Source organism: Hoplias malabaricus, chromosome 4 (assembly GCF_029633855.1).
Source record: "Hoplias malabaricus isolate fHopMal1 chromosome 4, fHopMal1.hap1, whole genome shotgun sequence".
Lineage (NCBI taxonomy): Eukaryota > Metazoa > Chordata > Actinopteri > Characiformes > Erythrinidae > Hoplias > Hoplias malabaricus.
Genome location: NC_089803.1, coordinates 2,799,707 through 2,822,919, shown reverse-complemented (window position 1 = coordinate 2,822,919; position 23,213 = coordinate 2,799,707). Strand labels below are relative to the sequence as shown.

The following is a 23,213-nucleotide window of genomic DNA, read 5'->3' as shown; positions in this document are numbered from 1 at the left end:
TCCAGACACCATATACTAAAACGTGAGTTCATTGGGGTTCCGGATTTCAGATCTATAGGAGTGCAGATGAGGCAGCTCAGGACCTGATTAAACGAGGTTTTCAGGTGGAAATGACAATGTCAAAGGGCCAGAGAAAAGCTCACAGAGTTTAGAAGAGACTTATAATGTCAGAAACCAAATGGATTAGGAGTTAAATGTGCCCTAGACAGAACATACAAGTAATTTGTTTTGGAAGTGGCTTCTACTGGTATAGAAGGGGGGAATTATTCTTTAAATTTAAGACTATATTAAGGTTTTGAGTATTTACACTCAATTATTTATTCACCCTATTGTCCCTTTGGAGTGATTTGCCCTCCAGAATGTTGTCTTTGGGACATATATTTAGAAAAACTAATGACGGAATTCAAATACTTAAAACCGATTGAGGAAATCGACTACGTAAGCGCTAAATATTGGACATTTCTAGTAGAAGTGAGAATTATTTCACTACTAGGGAGGGCCCCTATATTTATAAGGCATTGTACCCTCCTCCCACAAACAGGGAACACATAGAATGGCAAATGTCATCCTTTAATTTGGAAGTCACAAAGTTCTATGTTCAATTGAGGTTCCAGTGTCCATTTACTTATTTAGTGTCTGGGTTTGAACTACTTAACAATCTTAAAATCAGGTATAATAGAAAATAATATTAAGATACTGTCGTTGAACGTTAATGGTCTGAATAATCAAAGAAAATAATGTGCAAATGGATAGGAAATGTGCAAATGAAGGATAAATCACAGATTATATACTTGCAAGAAACACATTTATACGGAAAGGAATGTGAGAAACTTGGGTGGTTTGGCTATACTGATATATCCTATACTTCATTTCGAAATGGTTGTACAAGGGGTGTGACTATATTGATTTCTAAATCAGTGAAATTTGAATGCATTAAACAAGTTGGTGATAAGGAAGGAAGATTTATTATTTTTAAAAGGCAAACTGGAGGGCGAAACAGTAACATTGGTTTATGTATATGCCCCACCTAATAGTGGAAAGACTTTCTTTAAAATCTTGCTTGATAAGATTAATTGTGGAAATGGAAGGAATATTAATTTGTGGAGGTGACTAATAATTCAGTTAAAACCACAAGATAAAAACAGATTGTGGAGATTGAATGTTAGAATTCTAAATAAAAAATCAATTGTAGACGAAATAAAGAAGGAGATCAAAATGTACCTATTAGAAAATCATAATGGAGAGGTTAACAATGTTATTTTGTGGGATGCTTTGAAAGCAGTCATAAGTCATAAGAAAACTTATTGCTAAAACAGCATCTATCAAAAAAGCTAATGAGGAGAAATATAACAAAGAAAAGGAAAAATTGTCAGAACTTGAAAAATTACATAAGAACACACATGACCCCCTGTTACTCTCTAAAATTAAAGAATTAAAAGGTAATATAGATAAAATTTTAAGCACAGAAATTGAAAAGAAGACAGTATAAAACAGTCTTATTATGAAGTAGGACCAAAGGCAACCAGATTATTGGCAAAAAGGTTGAAAAACAACAGGTTGATAGGACAATTTATAAGATAAGAGATATAATTACCAATGAAATAACTTATGACCCTAATGAAATAGAAAATGATTTTGTGAATTATGGGAATTTGTATAGCCAACCCCCCTTGGCAGACCTTGACCAAATGAAAGCTTTTCCTGAGACACTGGACCTACCAGCAATTGGGGAAAATCAAAGTGATCTTTTAACTTCATCCATTACAAAAACAGAAATAGAGAAGGCTACTTGTAGATTGAAAACAAATAAATCCCCTGGTAGTGATGGTCTACCATCTGAATGGTATAAAACATTTAGCAAAGAACTCATACCTTTACTGGAGTCTGCATTTAACTACACACTTGAGCACAGCGAATTACCACCATCCTGAAATGAAGCTATTATATCAGTAATTCCTAAAGGCAATAACAGTGAAACCTGCTCATAACCTTATAAGCTTTATAACATTAGAGGTTATAAAAATGAACATTCTTCCACGACTCCATTATCTATTCCAATCATTACCTATTGAAATACCAGACAAAAAATTAGAATATGGGATAAAATCATCTCAAGATTCATATGGAAAAGCCAAGAGTCAAATTTGAGACTTTACAGCTTGGGAAGTATAAAGGAGACATGTCATTACCAAATCTCAAGGAATATTTTTATGCAGCACAAATTAGACCTGTCAGTATGTGGTGTGCTAAAGATTATGAAGCTAAATGGAAAAATTTAGAACAGTATTAACAAGGAAGGGAGATTCAGAGTCTCATAGGAGATGGAGACGAAGCAAAGACCTAATTAAACAGGCAGATATTATAACTCAGTTTACACTACAAATATGGTTTAATGTAGTGCGAAAATACAAACTTAGATTACTCCGATGGGTAGCTTATGACAAACATTTCGCTCCAAATACGCTTGACCTAAGGTTTAAACAATGGATATCATGTGGAATAACAGCATTGTGTACAGTAATAAAAGAAGGGAATTTAGTGAGCTTTGAAGAGATCAAACAAAAACATACATTATCCAAATCAGGATCACTTTAGATATTTAGTGTTTAGTGGTTTTTTTATTTTCAAATTGAATACAGTATATAAAATAATATTAATAATAATAGTAACGTAAAAAGAAGACAACAATAATGGTAACAAATCTTAAATTAATAGACATGACAGTCAGAACAAAACAAATACAAACAGAAACGTTATATGCTGAAGCATTAGCTTATTGTGCCTACCATTTTTACTCAGCTAATTAACATTCCTTTTACTTCTGTATTTAGACGATACAAAACCCCCACGGAAAGAAAGATATTATTTTTTTTTTTCAACAATAATCATTCCTTGGTTTTATAAGTGCTTACCACATTATTTTTTTTTACATTTTTAAAATTTGCCAAATGAACTACACATTTTTAGTTCCACAAATCTACACGGTCATGTTTTTTTTCAATACTTTAGTTTCTGGGCAACATTGGTATTGCAATTTGTTCCTGAAAAATCAACATTTCAGTCCTCATCCTGCCGTTGATACATAAACAACAATCATTTCGTCCATTGCTCTTAACATTGTTCCTCTTACACTCTTATCATATGTGTCAACTGTTCCATGTCATGTATTTCACTCACCATCTTCAACCATTCATCTCGTGTTGGTGGATCTTATTTGTACCATCGCCTCATGACTGCTTTTTTACAAGCTACTAAGAAAATTTTAAACACATATCTGTCGGATCGTAACACAATATTGTCTGAGAGATTACCCAAATACATCACCGTACAAGACCTAGGTATATCATAACCCAAAATTTTGACCATAACTAAATGGACTCTCTCCCAAAACTTTTCGATGCTAGGACAAAGCCAAAAGACATGAGAATGGTTTACATTTACTGCTCCACATTTTCTCCAACATGGTTGAGGCACAGGCATAAATTTACTACTAATTTTGGGAGTGACAAAAAATCGTATTAAGTTTTTCCAGCAGTGCTCTCTCCAAATACGTGATGAGGTAGTGGATTGTTGTGTTCTCCACATAGACGATCATTCTTCTTCAGAAATATTCACATTCAACTCTTTCTCCCATTTTTGTTTAACATAAAATGTTGTATCACAATTTCTTTCCATTAGCTGCTGATATAATGCAGATATTATTCTGTATTTTTTTTAATTATAAACATCCATTAAGATCCTAATTATACCATTTTTATCTAAATTTAGTCTGGGTTTTACTTCTTTCTCATAATAATATCTTAACTATAAATAAAGATAGGAGATATTTGACATATTTAGCATATGAACAGGCAAAGCAATAAAAGTCACAACAGCTCTCACCAGACGACCTAATCAATATCAAAGGAGGTTTATTACTGAGTAATCAACAACCATCACAGACAAAGGGAACTAGTCTAAACATGAAGGTGGCAGAACTTCAGTGGTATTTAAATGGATTGTATTCAGACACAACTGATATCACATCCTTCAGGAGGAGCTTAGGGGAAGGTGGTATTGTCAATCTATGTATGCTGTGTTTTTCTACTACTCAATGTTCAGTCCAGCTCCGATGAATCCACGGTACATCATTGTATCTTGCTATTGCTTGCTATAAAAAAGGTTTCCCATTTTTCATCAATTTTGAGAGACATCCCATTTTTCCTACATACATCAACATGTCAGATCTTTGCATCATTAGATATCTTAAACACTGTTGCTTCTGTTGTGACTTTCTGGGGTGTTGTGGTTGTGGGTGAGGAAGAATCACAAAGTATAGAGTTTTAAATACATTTTTATTTCACCAAAAAACAGAATCTGACCAGCCATAAGGGCTGGGAGAGAATCCGCCAATTTCATTTGTCTCTATTCATCTTGCTGTATCTCTAGTCATCTCGCTCCCTGTCTCTCTCCCACTCAAATCTATATGGTTCTTTAGGCAAGGCAAGGCATGTTTATTTATAGAACCCCCTTCATACAAAAGCAATTCAAAATGCTTTACAGAAAAAAAAAAACTGTTAAATTAAAAGCAAGAATAAAAATTCATAAAAGTCCAATAAAACAATTAAAATATTGCAGTAAATGGAAATACACAAAAAGAGTAAAAGAAAACATGATAAAAAAACAATTAAAATTAATTCAGGCACTAAAAATGTTTCTCAGGATAAAATCAAATAAAAATTTCGCTGTTTATGTCTGAGTAAACTAGAAAAATAAAATAAAATAAAATAGAGATAAAAAACAATTTTAAAATTATGCAATAAAAGAAAAGAACTAAGGTGCCATTACAGAGTAAAAGTGCTGAGTATTTTAGACTGAGTTGTAAGCCTGCTCAAACAGACGGTTTCAGTCTTGATTTAAAAGTGTCTAAAGTGCTCTGTAGCAGATCTGATAAATACGCTGGTCCTTCCCCAGTAAGACATTTATAGACCAGTAATAACACCTAAAAGTCTATTCTGTAACACACTGGTATCCAGTGTAAGGATTTGAGCATGGAGGTGATTCTTTTGCTCCTAGTGAGAACTCTAGCAGGTGCATTTTGAATCAGCTGAAGCTGTTTAATGGTCTTTTTTGGAAGTCCAGTTAAGAGACCATTACAGCAAAACAATCCTGCTAGAAATAAAGGCATGGATAAGTTTCTCCAGGTCTGGTTTAGTCAGAAAATCTCTAATTTTACTGATGTTCTTAAGACGGAAATGTGCTGATCTAGTAACCGCTTTAATATGAGACTAAAACTGAGATCTGAGTCCATTAATACACCAAGGTTGCGAGACAGTTCTTTAGATTTGAGGGCTCTCGAATCCAGATACGCAGTCAATCTTTGTCTGGTACTATAGTGTAAAACACACTCTTTAAAAATTTGGTTGGTAGTGTGTGGAGACTGCAAGTGGATGGTTTGAGATGATTAACTGTGTGAATTAAAATTTCACCGTTTACAGTACTGAACTCTGACATTTTAACTAAGGAGTCTTTATGAGGTGATGGAGAGGGTACAGACTCTTTGTTGGATATAGATGTACTAATCACTCGTCTGATATTCTGGATTTTAGTGGATACTGGATAGTTTTAGTTAATGTTGTTGATGATGCTAGACAGATAAGATTGTGGTGTTTTGCATATTGTCGCGTTGTATTTACGTAGCTTACCTTTGTAGATTTCTTTGTGAATGTGAAGACTCATTTTATGCCATCTTCATTCTGCCTTGCAACATTCCCTCTTTTGGATTTGAACAACAGAAGCATTTCTCCATGGTGCTTTCTGTTTGCAAGACAAAGCCTTCACTTTAACTGACGCAATCTCATCAATAACACTGACAATTTTTGATTCAGATCATCAACAGAGTTGGATCGTTCACATGGTGTAGTGCACATTTTACTCATGAAAAGTGTAGCTGTGCAGTCCTTTATAATCCTTTTCTTGACACAAACTCTTCTATCCGTGATGTCTGGTGAGACCCACATATCAAAGAACACACAGTAGTGATCTGACAATGCGACGTCCTTCCCAGTCACTGATATGTTGAGACTCTTTGAGATAACAATATCCAGTGTGTGACCATGAGAGTGTGTTCTCCCTGTAACATGCTGTAAAAGGCCAAAAGAGTCCAATATGGCGTGCAGTTCCTTGGCAAAACAGTCCTTGGGATTGTCGATATGTTAAAGTCACCAGCAATAACAAAATGGTCAAAGTCTGTAGAAATAAAAGACAGCATCTCTGTAAATTCATCAATAATATTAGCGCTGTACTTCAGAGGCCTGTAGACAGTTACTAGTGACATCTGTGGTGTCCCTTTCAGAACTATACATAGATTCTCAAATGTTGTGAAGTCACCAAATGATAACTGCTTGCACTGAAAAGAACCATGGAACAGAGCAGCTAGACCTCCACCTTTTCTACTGGCACGAGATACATTTAAAACATGAAAATCTGGAGGAACCAACTCCATTAAAACAGTTGCAGCACTACATTAATTTAGCCAAAATCAAGCCCATGTGCTGTGATAAAGTCATTAATTAAGTGTGATTTGTTTGTGAGAGATCTGATATTTAGAGCTAACTCAGTAACTTGTGCACTTTGCCACAGAATCTGTCTCACATTTTATATGCTGTAGATTGGCTACATACACAGTATCTGACCTGAACTCCCTGGTTAACCTTCCAAATATGGTGAATTTGTCACTGAAAAAGTCTGGTTTACATTTTCACATTCAAAGCAGAGAGAGAGAGAGATTTAGTTTCCTGTCTTTACTGGTAGCTTATCCTTAACATTTCCTTCTTTGGAACACAGAGACAGAACATATGTATAAACCCAGAGAATATAAACGTTTCTTAATACTGCTCTTAATATCATTTGTGCATCAAATACACATCAGTGCAAAGTATAAATATTCATTTATACTTTTTAATGGTCTAAAAAGTTTGAGAGCCACTGTCTAAATGAACACAGTAAAGGCGCCTCCCCTCCGTTCTGTTATCCTCCTGCCTCTGTATGGAGTTCCCGCATCGTCGGAATCACGTGACAGAAAGCAACCTATTGATCCTCTGGACTGAGTACACTGTCTCCGTGGTGACTGACTAATAGGAGAGAAGCTGGTATGATTTTCAAGCCAATCATGTCAGAGGGGGCGGGTGTTGCGGAGCAGAGTGTGTGTGAGAGAGAGAGAGAGAGAGAGAGGGAGAAGGAGAAGGAGAAGGAGAAAGACAAAGCTGTGTATCGGAGAGAAGTCAAGACCTGTTTTTACTGAAGGTAAATATGTGTTTAAGATATTTACACCCCGTTTATACCGTGTTTTACTGAAGATAAACGGGTTTACGATATTTACACCCCGTTTATACCGTGTTTTACTGAATATAAACGCGTTTAAGATATTTACACCTCGTTTATGCCGTGTTTTACTGAAGATAAACGCGTTTAAGATATTTACACCCCGTTTATACCGTGATTTACTGAAGATAAACGCGTTTACGATATTTACACCTCGTTTATGCCGTATTTTACTGAATGTAAACGCGTTTAAGATATTTACACCCCGTTTATACCGTGTTTTACTGAAGATAAACGCGTTTACGATATTTACACCTCGTTTATGCCGTGTTTTACTGAATGTAAACGCGTTTAAGATATTTACACCCCGTTTATACCGTGTTTTACTGAAGATAAACGCGTTTAAGATATTTACACCCCGTTTATACCGTGATTTACTGAAGATAAACGCGTTTACGATATTTACACCCCATTTATACCGTGATTTACTGAATATAAATGGGTTTAAGATATTTACACCCCGTTTATACCGTGATTTACTGAATATAAATGGGTTTAAGATATTTACACCACGTTTGTACCGTGTTTTACTGAATATAAACGCGTTTAAGATATTTACACCCCGTTTATGCCGTGTTTTACTGAATATAAACGCGTTTAAGATATTTACACCCCGTTTATACCGTGTTTTACTGAAGATAAACGCGTTTACGATATTTACACCTCGTTTATGCCGTGTTTTACTGAATATAAACGCGTTTAAGATATTTACACCCCGTTTATACCGTGATTTACTGAAGATAAACGCGTTTACGATATTTACACCTCGTTTATGCCGTGTTTTACTGAATGTAAACGCGTTTAAGATATTTACACCCCGTTTATACCGTGATTTACTGAAGATAAACGCGTTTACGATATTTACACCTCGTTTATGCCGTGTTTTACTGAATGTAAACGCGTTTAAGATATTTACACCCCGTTTATACCGTGTTTTACTGAAGATAAACGCGTTTACGATATTTACACCTCGTTTATGCCGTGTTTTACTGAATGTAAACGCGTTTAAGATATTTACACCCCGTTTATACCGTGTTTTACTGAAGATAAACGCGTTTAAGATATTTACACCCCGTTTATACCGTGATTTACTGAAGATAAACGCGTTTACGATATTTACACCCCATTTATACCGTGATTTACTGAATATAAATGGGTTTAAGATATTTACACCCCGTTTATACCGTGATTTACTGAATATAAATGGGTTTAAGATATTTACACCACGTTTGTACCGTGTTTTACTGAATATAAACGCGTTTAAGATATTTACACCCCGTTTATGCCGTGTTTTACTGAATATAAACGCGTTTAAGATATTTACACCCCGTTTATACCGTGTTTTACTGAATATAAACGCGTTTAAGATATTTACACCCCGTTTATGCCGCGTTTTACTGAATATAAACGCGTTTAAGATATTTACACCCCGTTTATACCGTGATTTACTGAAGATAAACGCGTTTACGATATTTACACCTCGTTTATGCCGTGTTTTACTGAATATAAACGCGTTTAAGATATTTACACCCCGTTTATACCGTGATTTACTGAAGATAAACGCGTTTACGATATTTACACCTCGTTTATGCCGTGTTTTACTGAATGTAAACGCGTTTAAGATATTTACACCCCGTTTATACCGTGTTTTACTGAAGATAAACGCGTTTAAGATATTTACACCCCGTTTATACCGTGATTTACTGAAGATAAACGCGTTTACGATATTTACACCCCATTTATACCGTGATTTACTGAATATAAATGGGTTTAAGATATTTACACCCCGTTTATACCGTGATTTACTGAATATAAATGGGTTTAAGATATTTACACCACGTTTGTACCGTGTTTTACTGAATATAAACGCGTTTAAGATATTTACACCCCGTTTATGCCGTGTTTTACTGAATATAAACGCGTTTAAGATATTTACACCCCGTTTATACCGTGTTTTACTGAAGATAAACGCGTTTAAGATATTTACACCCCGTTTATACCGTGATTTACTGAAGATAAACGCGTTTACGATATTTACACCCCATTTATACCGTGATTTACTGAATATAAATGGGTTTAAGATATTTACACCCCGTTTATACCGTGATTTACTGAATATAAATGGGTTTAAGATATTTACACCACGTTTGTACCGTGTTTTACTGAATATAAACGCGTTTAAGATATTTACACCCCGTTTATGCCGTGTTTTACTGAATATAAACGCGTTTAAGATATTTACACCACGTTTGTACCGTGTTTTACTGAATATAAACGCGTTTAAGATATTTACACCCCGTTTATACCGTGTTTTACTGAATATAAACGCGTTTAAGATATTTACACCCCGTTTATACCGTGTTTTACTGAATATAAACGCGTTTAAGATATTTACACCCCGTTTATACCGTGATTTACTGAAGATAAACGCGTTTAAGATATTTACACCTCGTTTATGCCGTGTTTTACTGAATGTAAACGCGTTTAAGATATTTACACCCCGTTTATACCGTGTTTTACTGAAGATAAACGCGTTTAAGATATTTACACCCCGTTTATACCGTGATTTACTGAAGATAAACGCGTTTACGATATTTACACCCCATTTATACCGTGATTTACTGAATATAAATGGGTTTAAGATATTTACACCCCGTTTATACCGTGATTTACTGAATATAAATGGGTTTAAGATATTTACACCACGTTTGTACCGTGTTTTACTGAATATAAACGCGTTTAAGATATTTACACCCCGTTTATGCCGTGTTTTACTGAATATAAACGCGTTTAAGATATTTACACCCCGTTTATACCGTGTTTTACTGAATATAAACGCGTTTAAGATATTTACACCTCGTTTATGCCGTGTTTTACTGAATATAAACGCGTTTAAGATATTTACACCCCGTTTATACCGTGATTTACTGAAGATAAACGCGTTTACGATATTTACACCTCGTTTATGCCGTGTTTTACTGAATGTAAACGCGTTTAAGATATTTACACCCCGTTTATACCGTGTTTTACTGAAGATAAACGCGTTTAAGATATTTACACCCCGTTTATACCGTGATTTACTGAAGATAAACGCGTTTACGATATTTACACCCCATTTATACCGTGATTTACTGAATATAAATGGGTTTAAGATATTTACACCCCGTTTATACCGTGATTTACTGAATATAAATGGGTTTAAGATATTTACACCACGTTTGTACCGTGTTTTACTGAATATAAACGCGTTTAAGATATTTACACCCCGTTTATGCCGTGTTTTACTGAATATAAACGCGTTTAAGATATTTACACCCCGTTTATACCGTGTTTTACTGAAGATAAACGCGTTTAAGATATTTACACCCCGTTTATACCGTGATTTACTGAAGATAAACGCGTTTACGATATTTACACCCCATTTATACCGTGATTTACTGAATATAAATGGGTTTAAGATATTTACACCCCGTTTATACCGTGATTTACTGAATATAAATGGGTTTAAGATATTTACACCACGTTTGTACCGTGTTTTACTGAATATAAACGCGTTTAAGATATTTACACCCCGTTTATGCCGTGTTTTACTGAATATAAACGCGTTTAAGATATTTACACCACGTTTGTACCGTGTTTTACTGAATATAAACGCGTTTAAGATATTTACACCCCGTTTATACCGTGTTTTACTGAATATAAACGCGTTTAAGATATTTACACCCCGTTTATACCGTGTTTTACTGAATATAAACGCGTTTAAGATATTTACACCCCGTTTATACCGTGATTTACTGAAGATAAACGCGTTTAAGATATTTACACCTCGTTTATGCCGTGTTTTACTGAATGTAAACGCGTTTAAGATATTTACACCCCGTTTATACCGTGTTTTACTGAAGATAAACGCGTTTAAGATATTTACACCCCGTTTATACCGTGATTTACTGAAGATAAACGCGTTTACGATATTTACACCCCATTTATACCGTGATTTACTGAATATAAATGGGTTTAAGATATTTACACCCCGTTTATACCGTGATTTACTGAATATAAATGGGTTTAAGATATTTACACCACGTTTGTACCGTGTTTTACTGAATATAAACGCGTTTAAGATATTTACACCCCGTTTATGCCGTGTTTTACTGAATATAAACGCGTTTAAGATATTTACACCCCGTTTATACCGTGTTTTACTGAATATAAACGCGTTTAAGATATTTACACCCCGTTTATACCGTGTTTTACTGAAGATAAACGCGTTTAAGATATTTACACCCCGTTTATACCGTGATTTACTGAAGATAAACGCGTTTACGATATTTACACCCCATTTATACCGTGATTTACTGAATATAAATGGGTTTAAGATATTTACACCCCGTTTATACCGTGATTTACTGAATATAAATGGGTTTAAGATATTTACACCACGTTTGTACCGTGTTTTACTGAATATAAACGCGTTTAAGATATTTACACCCCGTTTATGCCGTGTTTTACTGAATATAAACGCGTTTAAGATATTTACACCCCGTTTATGCCGTGTTTTACTGAATATAAACGCGTTTAAGATATTTACACCCCGTTTATACCGTGATTTACTGAAGATAAACGCGTTTACGATATTTACACCTCGTTTATGCCGTGTTTTACTGAATGTAAACGCGTTTAAGATATTTACACCCCGTTTATACCGTGTTTTACTGAATATAAACGCGTTTACGATATTTACACCTCGTTTATGCCGTGTTTTACTGAATGTAAACGCGTTTAAGATATTTACACCCCGTTTATACCGTGTTTTACTGAAGATAAACGCGTTTAAGATATTTACACCCCGTTTATACCGTGATTTACTGAAGATAAACGCGTTTACGATATTTACACCCCATTTATACCGTGATTTACTGAATATAAATGGGTTTAAGATATTTACACCCCGTTTATACCGTGATTTACTGAATATAAATGGGTTTAAGATATTTACACCACGTTTGTACCGTGTTTTACTGAATATAAACGCGTTTAAGATATTTACACCCCGTTTATGCCGTGTTTTACTGAATATAAACGCGTTTAAGATATTTACACCCCGTTTATACCGTGTTTTACTGAAGATAAACGCGTTTAAGATATTTACACCCCGTTTATACCGTGTTTTACTGAATATAAACGCGTTTAAGATATTTACACCCCGTTTATACCGTGTTTTACTGAAAATAAATGGGTTTAAGATATTTACACCCCGTTTATACCGTGATTTACTGAATATAAACGGGTTTAAGATATTTACACCCCGTTTGTAACGTGTTTTATTGAAGATAAACACGTTTAAGATATTTACACCCCGTTTATACAGTGTTTTACTGAATATAAACGGGTTTACGATATTTACACCCCGTTTATACCGTGTTTTACTGAATATAAACGCGTTTAAGGTATTTACACCCCGTTTATACCGTGTTTTACTGAAAATAAACGGGTTTACGATATTTACACCCCGTTTATACCGTGATTTACTGAATATAAACGCATTTAAGATATTTACACCCCGTTTATACCGTGTTTTACTGAAGATAAAGGCGTTTAAGATATTTACACCCCGTTTATACCGTGTTTTACTGAAGATAAACACGTTTAAGATATTTACACCCCGTTTATACCGTGTTTTACTGAATATAAACGCGTTTAAGATATTTACACCCCGTTTATACCGTGTTTTACTGAATATAAACGCGTTTAAGATATTTACACCCCGTTTATACCGTGTTTTACTGAATATAAACGCGTTTAAGATATTTACACCCCGTTTATACCGCGTTTTACTGAATATAAACGCGTTTAAGATATTTACACCTCGTTTATACCGTGTTTTACTGAATATAAACGCGTTTAAGATATTTACACCCCGTTTATACCGTGATTTACTGAATATAAATGGGTTTAAGATATTTACACCCCGTTTGTACCGTGTTTTATTGAATATAAACGCGTTTAAGATATTTACACCCCGTTTATACAGTGTTTTACTGAATATAAACGGGTTTACGATATTTACACCCCGTTTATACCGTGATTTACTGAATATAAACGCGTTTAAGATATTTACACCCCGTTTATACCGTGTTTTACTGAATATAAACGCGTTTACGATATTTACACCTCGTTTATGCCGTGTTTTACTGAATGTAAACGCGTTTAAGATATTTACACCCCGTTTATACCGTGTTTTACTGAATATAAACGCGTTTACGATATTTACACCCCATTTATACCGTGATTTACTGAATATAAACGCGTTTAAGATATTTACACCCCGTTTATACCGTGTTTTACTGAATATAAACGCGTTTAAGATATTTACACCTCGTTTATGCCGTGTTTTACTGAATGTAAACGCGTTTAAGATATTTACACCCCGTTTATACCGTGATTTACTGAATATAAATGGGTTTAAGATATTTACACCACGTTTGTACCGTGTTTTACTGAATATAAACGCGTTTAAGATATTTACACCCCGTTTATGCCGTGTTTTACTGAATATAAACGCGTTTAAGATATTTACACCCCGTTTATACCGTGTTTTACTGAATATAAACGCGTTTAAGATATTTACACCCCATTTATACCGTGTTTTACTGAATATAAACGCGTTTAAGATATTTACACCCCGTTTATACCGTGTTTTACTGAAAATAAATGGGTTTAAGATATTTACACCCCGTTTATACCGTGATTTACTGAATATAAACGGGTTTAAGATATTTACACCCCGTTTGTAACGTGTTTTATTGAAGATAAACACGTTTAAGATATTTACACCCCGTTTATACCGTGATTTACTGAATATAAACGCGTTTAAGATATTTACACCCCGTTTATACCGTGTTTTACTGAATATAAACGCGTTTAAGATATTTACACCCCGTTTATACCGTGTTTTACTGAATATAAACGGGTTTACGATATTTACACCCCGTTTATACCGTGTTTTACTGAATATAAACGCGTTTAAGATATTTACACCCCGTTTATACCGTGTTTTACTGAAAATAAACGGGTTTACGATATTTACACCCTGTTTATACCGTGATTTACTGAATATAAACGCATTTAAGATATTTACACCCCGTTTATACCGTGTTTTACTGAAGATAAAGGCGTTTAAGATATTTACACCCCGTTTATACCGTGTTTTACTGAAGATAAACACGTTTAAGATATTTACACCCCGTTTATACCGTGTTTTACTGAATATAAACGCGTTTAAGATATTTACACCCCGTTTATACCGTGTTTTACTGAATATAAACGCGTTTAAGATATTTACACCCCGTTTATACCGTGTTTTACTGAATATAAACGCGTTTAAGATATTTACACCCCGTTTATACCGCGTTTTACTGAATATAAACGCGTTTAAGATATTTACACCTCGTTTATACCGTGTTTTACTGAATATAAACGCGTTTAAGATATTTACACCCCGTTTATACCGTGATTTACTGAATATAAATGGGTTTAAGATATTTACACCCCGTTTGTACCGTGTTTTATTGAATATAAACGCGTTTAAGATATTTACACCCCGTTTATACAGTGTTTTACTGAATATAAACGGGTTTACGATATTTACACCCCGTTTATACCGTGATTTACTGAATATAAACGCGTTTAAGATATTTACACCCCGTTTATACCGTGTTTTACTGAATATAAACGCGTTTACGATATTTACACCTCGTTTATGCCGTGTTTTACTGAATGTAAACGCGTTTAAGATATTTACACCCCGTTTATACCGTGTTTTACTGAATATAAACGCGTTTACGATATTTACACCCCATTTATACCGTGATTTACTGAATATAAACGCGTTTAAGATATTTACACCCCGTTTATACCGTGTTTTACTGAATATAAACGCGTTTAAGATATTTACACCTCGTTTATGCCGTGTTTTACTGAATGTAAACGCGTTTAAGATATTTACACCCCGTTTATACCGTGTTTTACTGAATATAAACGCGTTTACGATATTTACACCCCGTTTATACCGTGTTTTACTGAATATAAACGCGTTTAAGATATTTACACCCCGTTTATACCGTGTTTTACTGAATATAAACGCGTTTAAGATATTTACACCCCGTTTATACCGTGATTTACTGAATATAAATGGGTTTAAGATATTTACACCACGTTTGTACCGTGTTTTACTGAATATAAACGCGTTTAAGATATTTACACCCCGTTTATACCGTGTTTTACTGAAGATAAACGCGTTTAAGATATTTACACCTCGTTTATACCGTGTTTTACTGAAGATAAACGCGTTTAAGATATTTACACCCCGTTTATACCGTGTTTTACTGAAGATAAACGCGTTTAAGATATTTACACCCCGTTTATACCGCGATTTACTGAATATAAATGGGTTTAAGATATTTACACCACGTTTGTACCGTGTTTTATTGAATATAAACGCGTTTAAGATATTTACACCCCGTTTATACAGTGTTTTACTGAATATAAACGGGTTTACGATATTTACACCCCGTTTATACCGTGATTTACTGAATATAAACGCGTTTACGATATTTAAACCTCGTTTATGCCGTGTTTTACTGAATATAAACGGGTTTACGATATTTACACCCCGTTTATACTGTGTTTTACTGAATATAAACACGTTTAAGATATTTACACCCCGTTTATACCGTGTTTTACTGAAGATAAACGCGTTTAAGATATTTACACCCCGTTTATATTGTGATTTACTGAATATAAACGGGTTTAAGATATTTACACCCCGTTTGTATCGTGTTTTATTGAAGATAAACACGTTTAAGATATTTACACCTCGTTTATACCGTGTTTTACTGAATATAAACGCGTTTAAGATATTTACACCCCGTTTATACCGTGTTTTACTGAATATAAACGCGTTTAAGATATTTACACCCCGTTTATACCGTGATTTACTGAATATAAATGGGTTTAAGATATTTACACCACGTTTGTACCGTGTTTTACTGAATATAAACGCGTTTAAGATATTTACACCCCGTTTATACCGTGTTTTACTGAAGATAAACGCGTTTAAGATATTTACACCTCGTTTATACCGTGTTTTACTGAAGATAAACGCGTTTAAGATATTTACACCCCGTTTATACCGTGTTTTACTGAAGATAAACGCGTTTAAGATATTTACACCCCGTTTATACCGCGATTTACTGAATATAAATGGGTTTAAGATATTTACACCCCGTTTGTACCGTGTTTTATTGAATATAAACGCGTTTAAGATATTTACACCCCGTTTATACAGTGTTTTACTGAATATAAACGGGTTTACGATATTTACACCCCGTTTATACCGTGATTTACTGAATATAAACGCGTTTAAGATATTTACACCCCGTTTATACCGTGTTTTACTGAATATAAACGCGTTTACGATATTTAAACCTCGTTTATGCCGTGTTTTACTGAATATAAACGGGTTTACGATATTTACACCCCGTTTATACCGTGTTTTACTGAATATAAACACGTTTAAGATATTTACACCCCGTTTATACCGTGTTTTACTGAAGATAAACGCGTTTAAGATATTTACACCCCGTTTATATTGTGATTTACTGAATATAAACGGGTTTAAGATATTTACACCCCGTTTGTATCGTGTTTTATTGAAGATAAACACGTTTAAGATATTTACACCCCGTTTATACAGTGTTTTACTGAATATAAACGGGTTTACGATATTTACACCCCGTTTATACCGTGTTTTACTGAATATAAATGCGTTTAAGATATTTACACCCCGTTTATACCGTGTTTTACTGAAAATAAATGGGTTTACGATATTTACACCCCGCTTATACCGTGATTTACTGAATATAAACGCGTTTAAGATATTTACACCCCGTTTATACCGTGTTTTACTGAAGATAAACGCGTTTAAGATATTTACACCCAGTTTATACCGTGTTTTACTGAAGATAAACGCGTTTAAGATATTTACACCCCGTTTATACCGTGATTTACTGAAGATATACGCGTTTAAGATATTTACACCCCGTTTATACCGTGATTTACTGAATATAAATGGGTTTAAGATATTTACACCCCGTTTATACAGTGTTTTACTGAATAAAAATGGGTTTAAGATATTTACACCCCGTTTATACCGTGATTTACTGAATATAAATGGGTTTAAGGTATTTACACCCCGTTTATACCATGTTTTACTGAAGATAAATGTCTTTAAGATATTTATACCCTGTATACCTGGGCAAATAATTGAAATTGACATTCAGAATTTCTAACCGACATCATTTTGTCAGTACTGATTATTTTTATTCTGTTATGTCACCACGGTGTGTTCATCTACTCTCCCTTTAAAACCACAGTACCAAGCTGTAGTCACATGATTCTGCCCCTATCTGCAACATGGACGCAACCTAAATGCTAAAGCAGACCAAGCGATTTGAGCAGCTGGTGTCTGTGGTTTGGATGTGCTGTGTTTTGAGTATAATTAAGACGACACTAAACAAAAATAAGTTAAATGTAGCCAAGCTCCCAGCGACATTAGAAACAAATCCCATATTTCATACTGGAGCATATTTTCAGCACAATCCTCATCACTGAACTGTGAACAAAATAATTGTTCATTAATTGTAATCGTGGTAAAATGTACAGTTAATTGTGATATTGATTTGAACTTATATTGCCCAGCCCTAGATGTTGCTCTATTCCTGCACCATGAGTTATCAACACTGACTTATCTTTTGCTGTTTCAGTAGCAGTACTTAAGGTGGAGCAGACTATAAATTCAGGAGAATATTGGTCACCAATAGAGAGCCAGGGGAGAGAGAATTTAACTAATTTATCTTTGTTTCTTTATTCTCTTCCAGGACAGAAGACCATCTCTTTGGATACATTCTCTGACTCCTGTTGTTCAAGAAAGTTCCATAGTTTTTCCACAGGTGCATCAAAAAACATTTCCAAGTGGAATATAACACAATTTTGAGATCAGGAGGGATTAAATGTGAGGATATGGAGGACAGAAGTTCCACTTCTCAGGAAACATCCTTGGATACTGTGCACACTATCACATCTGACAGAAAAATCCAGACAACTGAAAACAAACGGAAAACTTATGACTGTGGGAAGAGTTTTACTCTGCGGCATAGACTGAAAACACACCAGCACCTTCACAAAGGAGAGAAACATTATCACTGTTCAGAGTGTGGGAAGAGTTTTACTGTACAGGATAGTCTCAAAAAACATCGGCGCATTCACACAGGAGAGAAACCGTATCACTGTTCAGATTGTGGGAAGAGTTTTACTGTACAGGGTAGTCTCAAAACACACCAGCGCATTCACACAGGAGAGAAACCTTATTACTGTTCAGAGTGTGGGAAGAGTTTTACTGTACAGGGTCATCTCCAAACACACCAGCGCATTCACACAGGGGAGAAACCGTATCACTGTTCAGAGTGTGGGATGAGTTTTAATCGAAAGGGTAGTCTCCAAATACACCAGCGCATTCACACAGGAGAGAAACCGTATCACTGTTCAGAGTGTGGGAAGAGTTTTACTGAACAGGGTAGTCTCAAAAAACACCAGCGCATTCACACAGGAGAGAAACCATATCACTGTTCAGAGTGTGGGAAGAGTTTTACTCAACAGGGTCATCTCCAAACACACCAGCGCTTTCACACAGGGGAGAAACCGTATCACTGTTCAGAGTGTGGGATGAGTTTTAATCGAAAGGGTAGTCTCCAAATACACCAGCGCATTCACACAGGAGAGAAACCGTATCAATGTTCAGAGTGTGGGAATAGTTTTACTCACCAGATCAGTCTCCAAATACACCAGCGCATTCACACAGGAGAGAAACCCTATCACTGTTCAGAGTGTGGGATGAGTTTTAATCGAAAGGGTAGTCTCCAAATACACCAGCGCATTCACACAGGAGAGAAACCGTATCAATGTTCAGAATGTGGGAATAGTTTTACTCACCAGATCAGTCTCCAAATACACCAGCGCATTCACACAGGAGAGAAACCCTATCACTGTTCAGAGTGTGGGAAGAGTTTTACTGTACAGGGTCATCTCCAAACACACCAGCGCATTCACACAGGGGAGAAACCGTATCACTGTTCAGAGTGTGGGATGAGTTTTAATCGAAAGGGTAGTCTCCAAATACACCAGCGCATTCACACAGGAGAGAAACCGTATCACTGTTCAGAGTGTGGGAAGAGTTTTACTGAACAGGGTAGTCTCAAAAAACACCAGCGCATTCACACAGGAGAGAAACCATATCACTGTTCAGAGTGTGGGAAGAGTTTTACTCAACAGGGTCATCTCCAAACACACCAGCGCTTTCACACAGGGGAGAAACCGTATCACTGTTCAGAGTGTGGAATGAGTTTTAATCGAAAGGGTAGTCTCCAAATACACCAGCGCATTCACACAGGAGAGAAACCGTATCAATGTTCAGAGTGTGGGAATAGTTTTACTCACCAGATCAGTCTCCAAACACACCAGCGCATTCACACAGGAGAGAAACCGTATAACTGTTCAGAGTGTGGGAAGAGTTTTACTGTACAGGGTCATCTCAAAACACACCAGCGCATTCACACAGGAGAGAAACCATATCACTGTTCAGAGTGTGGGATGAGTTTTAATCGAAAGGGTAGTCTCCAAATACACCAGCGCATTCACACAGGAGAGAAACCGTATCAATGTTCAGAGTGTGGGAATAGTTTTACTCACCAGATCAGTCTCCAAATACACCAGCGCATTCACACAGGAGAGAAACCCTATCACTGTTCAGAGTGTGGGAAGAGTTTTACTGTACAGGGTCATCTCCAAACACACCAGCGCATTCACACAGGAGAGAAACCGTATCACTGTTCAGAGTGTGGGATGAGTTTTAATCGAAAGGGTAGTCTCCAAATACACCAGCGCATTCACACAGGAGAGAAACCGTATCACTGTTCAGAGTGTGGGAAGAGTTTTACTGAACAGGGTAGTCTCAAAAAACACCAGCGCATTCACACAGCAGAGAAACCATATCACTGTTCAGAGTGTGGGAAGAGTTTTACTCAACAGGGTCATCTCCAAACACACCAGCGCATTCACACAGGGGAGAAACCGTATCACTGTTCAGAGTGTGGGATGAGTTTTAATCGAAAGGGTAGTCTCCAAATACACCAGCGCATTCACACAGGAGAGAAACCGTATCAATGTTCAGAGTGTGGGAAGAGTTTTACTCACCAGATCAGTCTCCAAATACACCAGCGCATTCACACAGGAGAGAAACCCTATCACTGTTCAGAGTGTGGGAAGAGTTTTACTGTACAGGGTCATCTCAAAACACACCAGCGCATTCACACAGGAGAGAAACCGTATCACTGTTCAGAGTGTGGGATGAGTTTTAATCGAAAGGGTAGTCTCCAAATACACCAGCGCATTCACACAGGAGAGAAACCGTATCACTGTTCAGAGTGTGGAAAGAGTTATAGTCATCACAGTTCTGTCAGGAAACATCACTGCATTCACCCAGAACAGAAGTGGTAGCACTGAGTGAGTTTTTAGTGAGTTTCACTTAACCTCCTTAGAGCAGTGTGACTGACACTACCTGCTGCAGTGCTTCACCGCATTAGAAATAATTATTACAAATAAATATTTTCCCCAAATTCACCGTCAATTTTGTGGGCAACACAGACACACACACATTCACACCTACGGAGTGAGTTGCCAATCCACGTACCAATGTGTGTTTTTGGACTGGGAGGAAACCGGAGCACCCGGACACAGGGAGAACACACCTCACAGACAGTCACCGAGAGGAAACCCACACAGACACAGGGAGAACACACCACACTCCTCACAGATAGTCACCTGGAGGAAACATTTAGACACAGGGAGAACACTCCTCACAGAGGGTCACCTGGAGGAAACCCACACAGACACAGGGAGAACACCCCACACGGACAGTCACCCGGCACAGGAATCGAACCCACAACCTCCAAGCCCCTAAAGCTGTGTGACTGCAACACTACCTGCTGTGCCACCGTGCCGCTATGTGTGTGTTTCACTGTGCTCCAATTAGAGACGATACAACACCGTATTGTGTTGCCACTGTTTTCCAAATGACTTTCAACTTTCTCTAGTGGTTAAATGAAATAAGATGAGATTGTTTCATGGGAAAAAGTCACGCAAAGACGTGCAGCAGACATTTTACAAAATTGTCAATAAATCACAAATTATGTTTAAAGTTGGGGTAGTTCCCTTTTTATTGTAGTAGAAAAACTACACTAAACCACAGATACAGTCCAGCTGTTGTAGAGCTTGGGATGTTTTAGGCTTTGCTTCAATGTAACTGCTACTTGCAAATGCTTTCTCAGTTCTTAGAGCTCAATGTTTAAGCTTAGCATATTATGTTATTTTATTATTGCTTTCCCTTTGCTGTTGTCTCATTGTGAATTTCCCTGCTGTGGACCTAATAAAGGAATCAACCTATCAACTTTTACACCAGGTAAGACAGAATCGGAAAGCGGTGCAGATAGATGATGCACTCACGATTGATAGCTAATTAAGAATAGTTTGATGATGCTCTAATCTCAGTAATCTGCTTGACCACACCTGTCATTTTATTCCGATGGCTACCAGAGACTGTATGAGAAAGTATTCTTACTTTAATATGTATGCAGATTTCTTCTGAAAGTAGTGTGTAAAATACAGTTTGAAAGAGTCTACTTAGTTCTTTTAGTTAACACTTGTGAAAAGCATATAACATAAATGTTCATAGACAATTGAATGATTTGGTCTATTTCCATATTGCATCTATGTTTATAGTAGACTCGCTAAGGTAATATTACAGCATCCTGAGAACAAACTGAAGATTCCGCTCCTATGATCAAGTGAGAACAGTTTATTGAAGGGAAATCGCTACAAGTAGCACCTTTCCTCTCTATGAACAGCTTCTCAAACAAAATCTTTATACCTGTAATCCCTCACCCTTATTACCATAGTGCTCATTCTTTACCTTATAGGGCTACAAGCCAAGTTACTATTTGTTTACTCTTTCCATATCCATCACATTCAAATAAATTCTGTTCTCAGTCCCCCCACTCAGACCGGTTTCAGCCAGTTTCTGTTATCTCTATGTGGCCCGGGTCCAAAGGGAATTAATGAACTGAATGTGTCGGTATACTGTTATCTGAAACACACACACAAAAAGCCTGCTGTCCACACAGAGAATTGAGGAATAAAACAATTACAGTTATACAATATATGGTCATTGCTGATTAAAAAATAATTAACAAAAATACCTTTATTGATTATGAATCATTTCAATAAATAAATTCTATCACATAAGGGATACAGGGCCAAAAGATACTCAACGCCTCTCGCTGAGGGAAATCAGCCTGCTTCACTTGAGAACTCCAATTCCCAGAATCCTCAGTAGTATCACATGACCACCTCCATTTATCAGATATCTTTTCATTGTTTCTAATCACCTGAATATCAATCACCCCTGTTTCTCCTTCATGCTCATTAGACAGAGTATTTAAATACAGTGTTGGTTAAGATTGTTTAAGAGTATTGCCTTATCTGGGCATTCAGCGCTTTTCTATTGTTTCTCTTTTTCTCTCTTTGGATTTGCCCTTTGGATCTGTTTGGTTCTTTGTTTGTATTTTAGATTTGACTTCAGACATTTATGTTTATGGTTTTGGTTTGCCCTCTATAGGATATTAAACTTCTTTAATACACAAGCATCACTCAAGTTATCTTTTGATATCATGACAAATTAA

General features: G+C 36.0%; 2 protein-coding genes across 4 annotated transcripts in view; one reads left to right on the top strand and one right to left on the bottom strand.

Moving 5' to 3' along the window:
* Positions 1-23,213, bottom strand: part of LOC136694215 (zinc finger protein ZFP2-like) — a 217,488-nt gene that overhangs the window by 61,287 nt on the left and 132,988 nt on the right. The window lies entirely within an intron of this gene.
* On the top strand, positions 7,204-21,910 carry LOC136694221 (zinc finger protein 850-like). The gene is made up of 2 exons (XM_066667614.1): positions 7,204-7,284; positions 18,300-21,910. Exon 2 carries the CDS (start codon positions 18,442-18,444, stop codon positions 20,971-20,973), a length of 2,532 nt encoding a protein of 843 aa, XP_066523711.1. The 5' UTR covers positions 7,204-7,284; positions 18,300-18,441; the 3' UTR covers positions 20,974-21,910.

Excerpts from the sequence above, each read along its gene's own strand:
- LOC136694221 (XM_066667614.1), top strand. The coding sequence starts at position 18,442 with ATGGAGGACAGAAGTTCCACTTCTCAGGAAACATCCTTGGATACTGTG.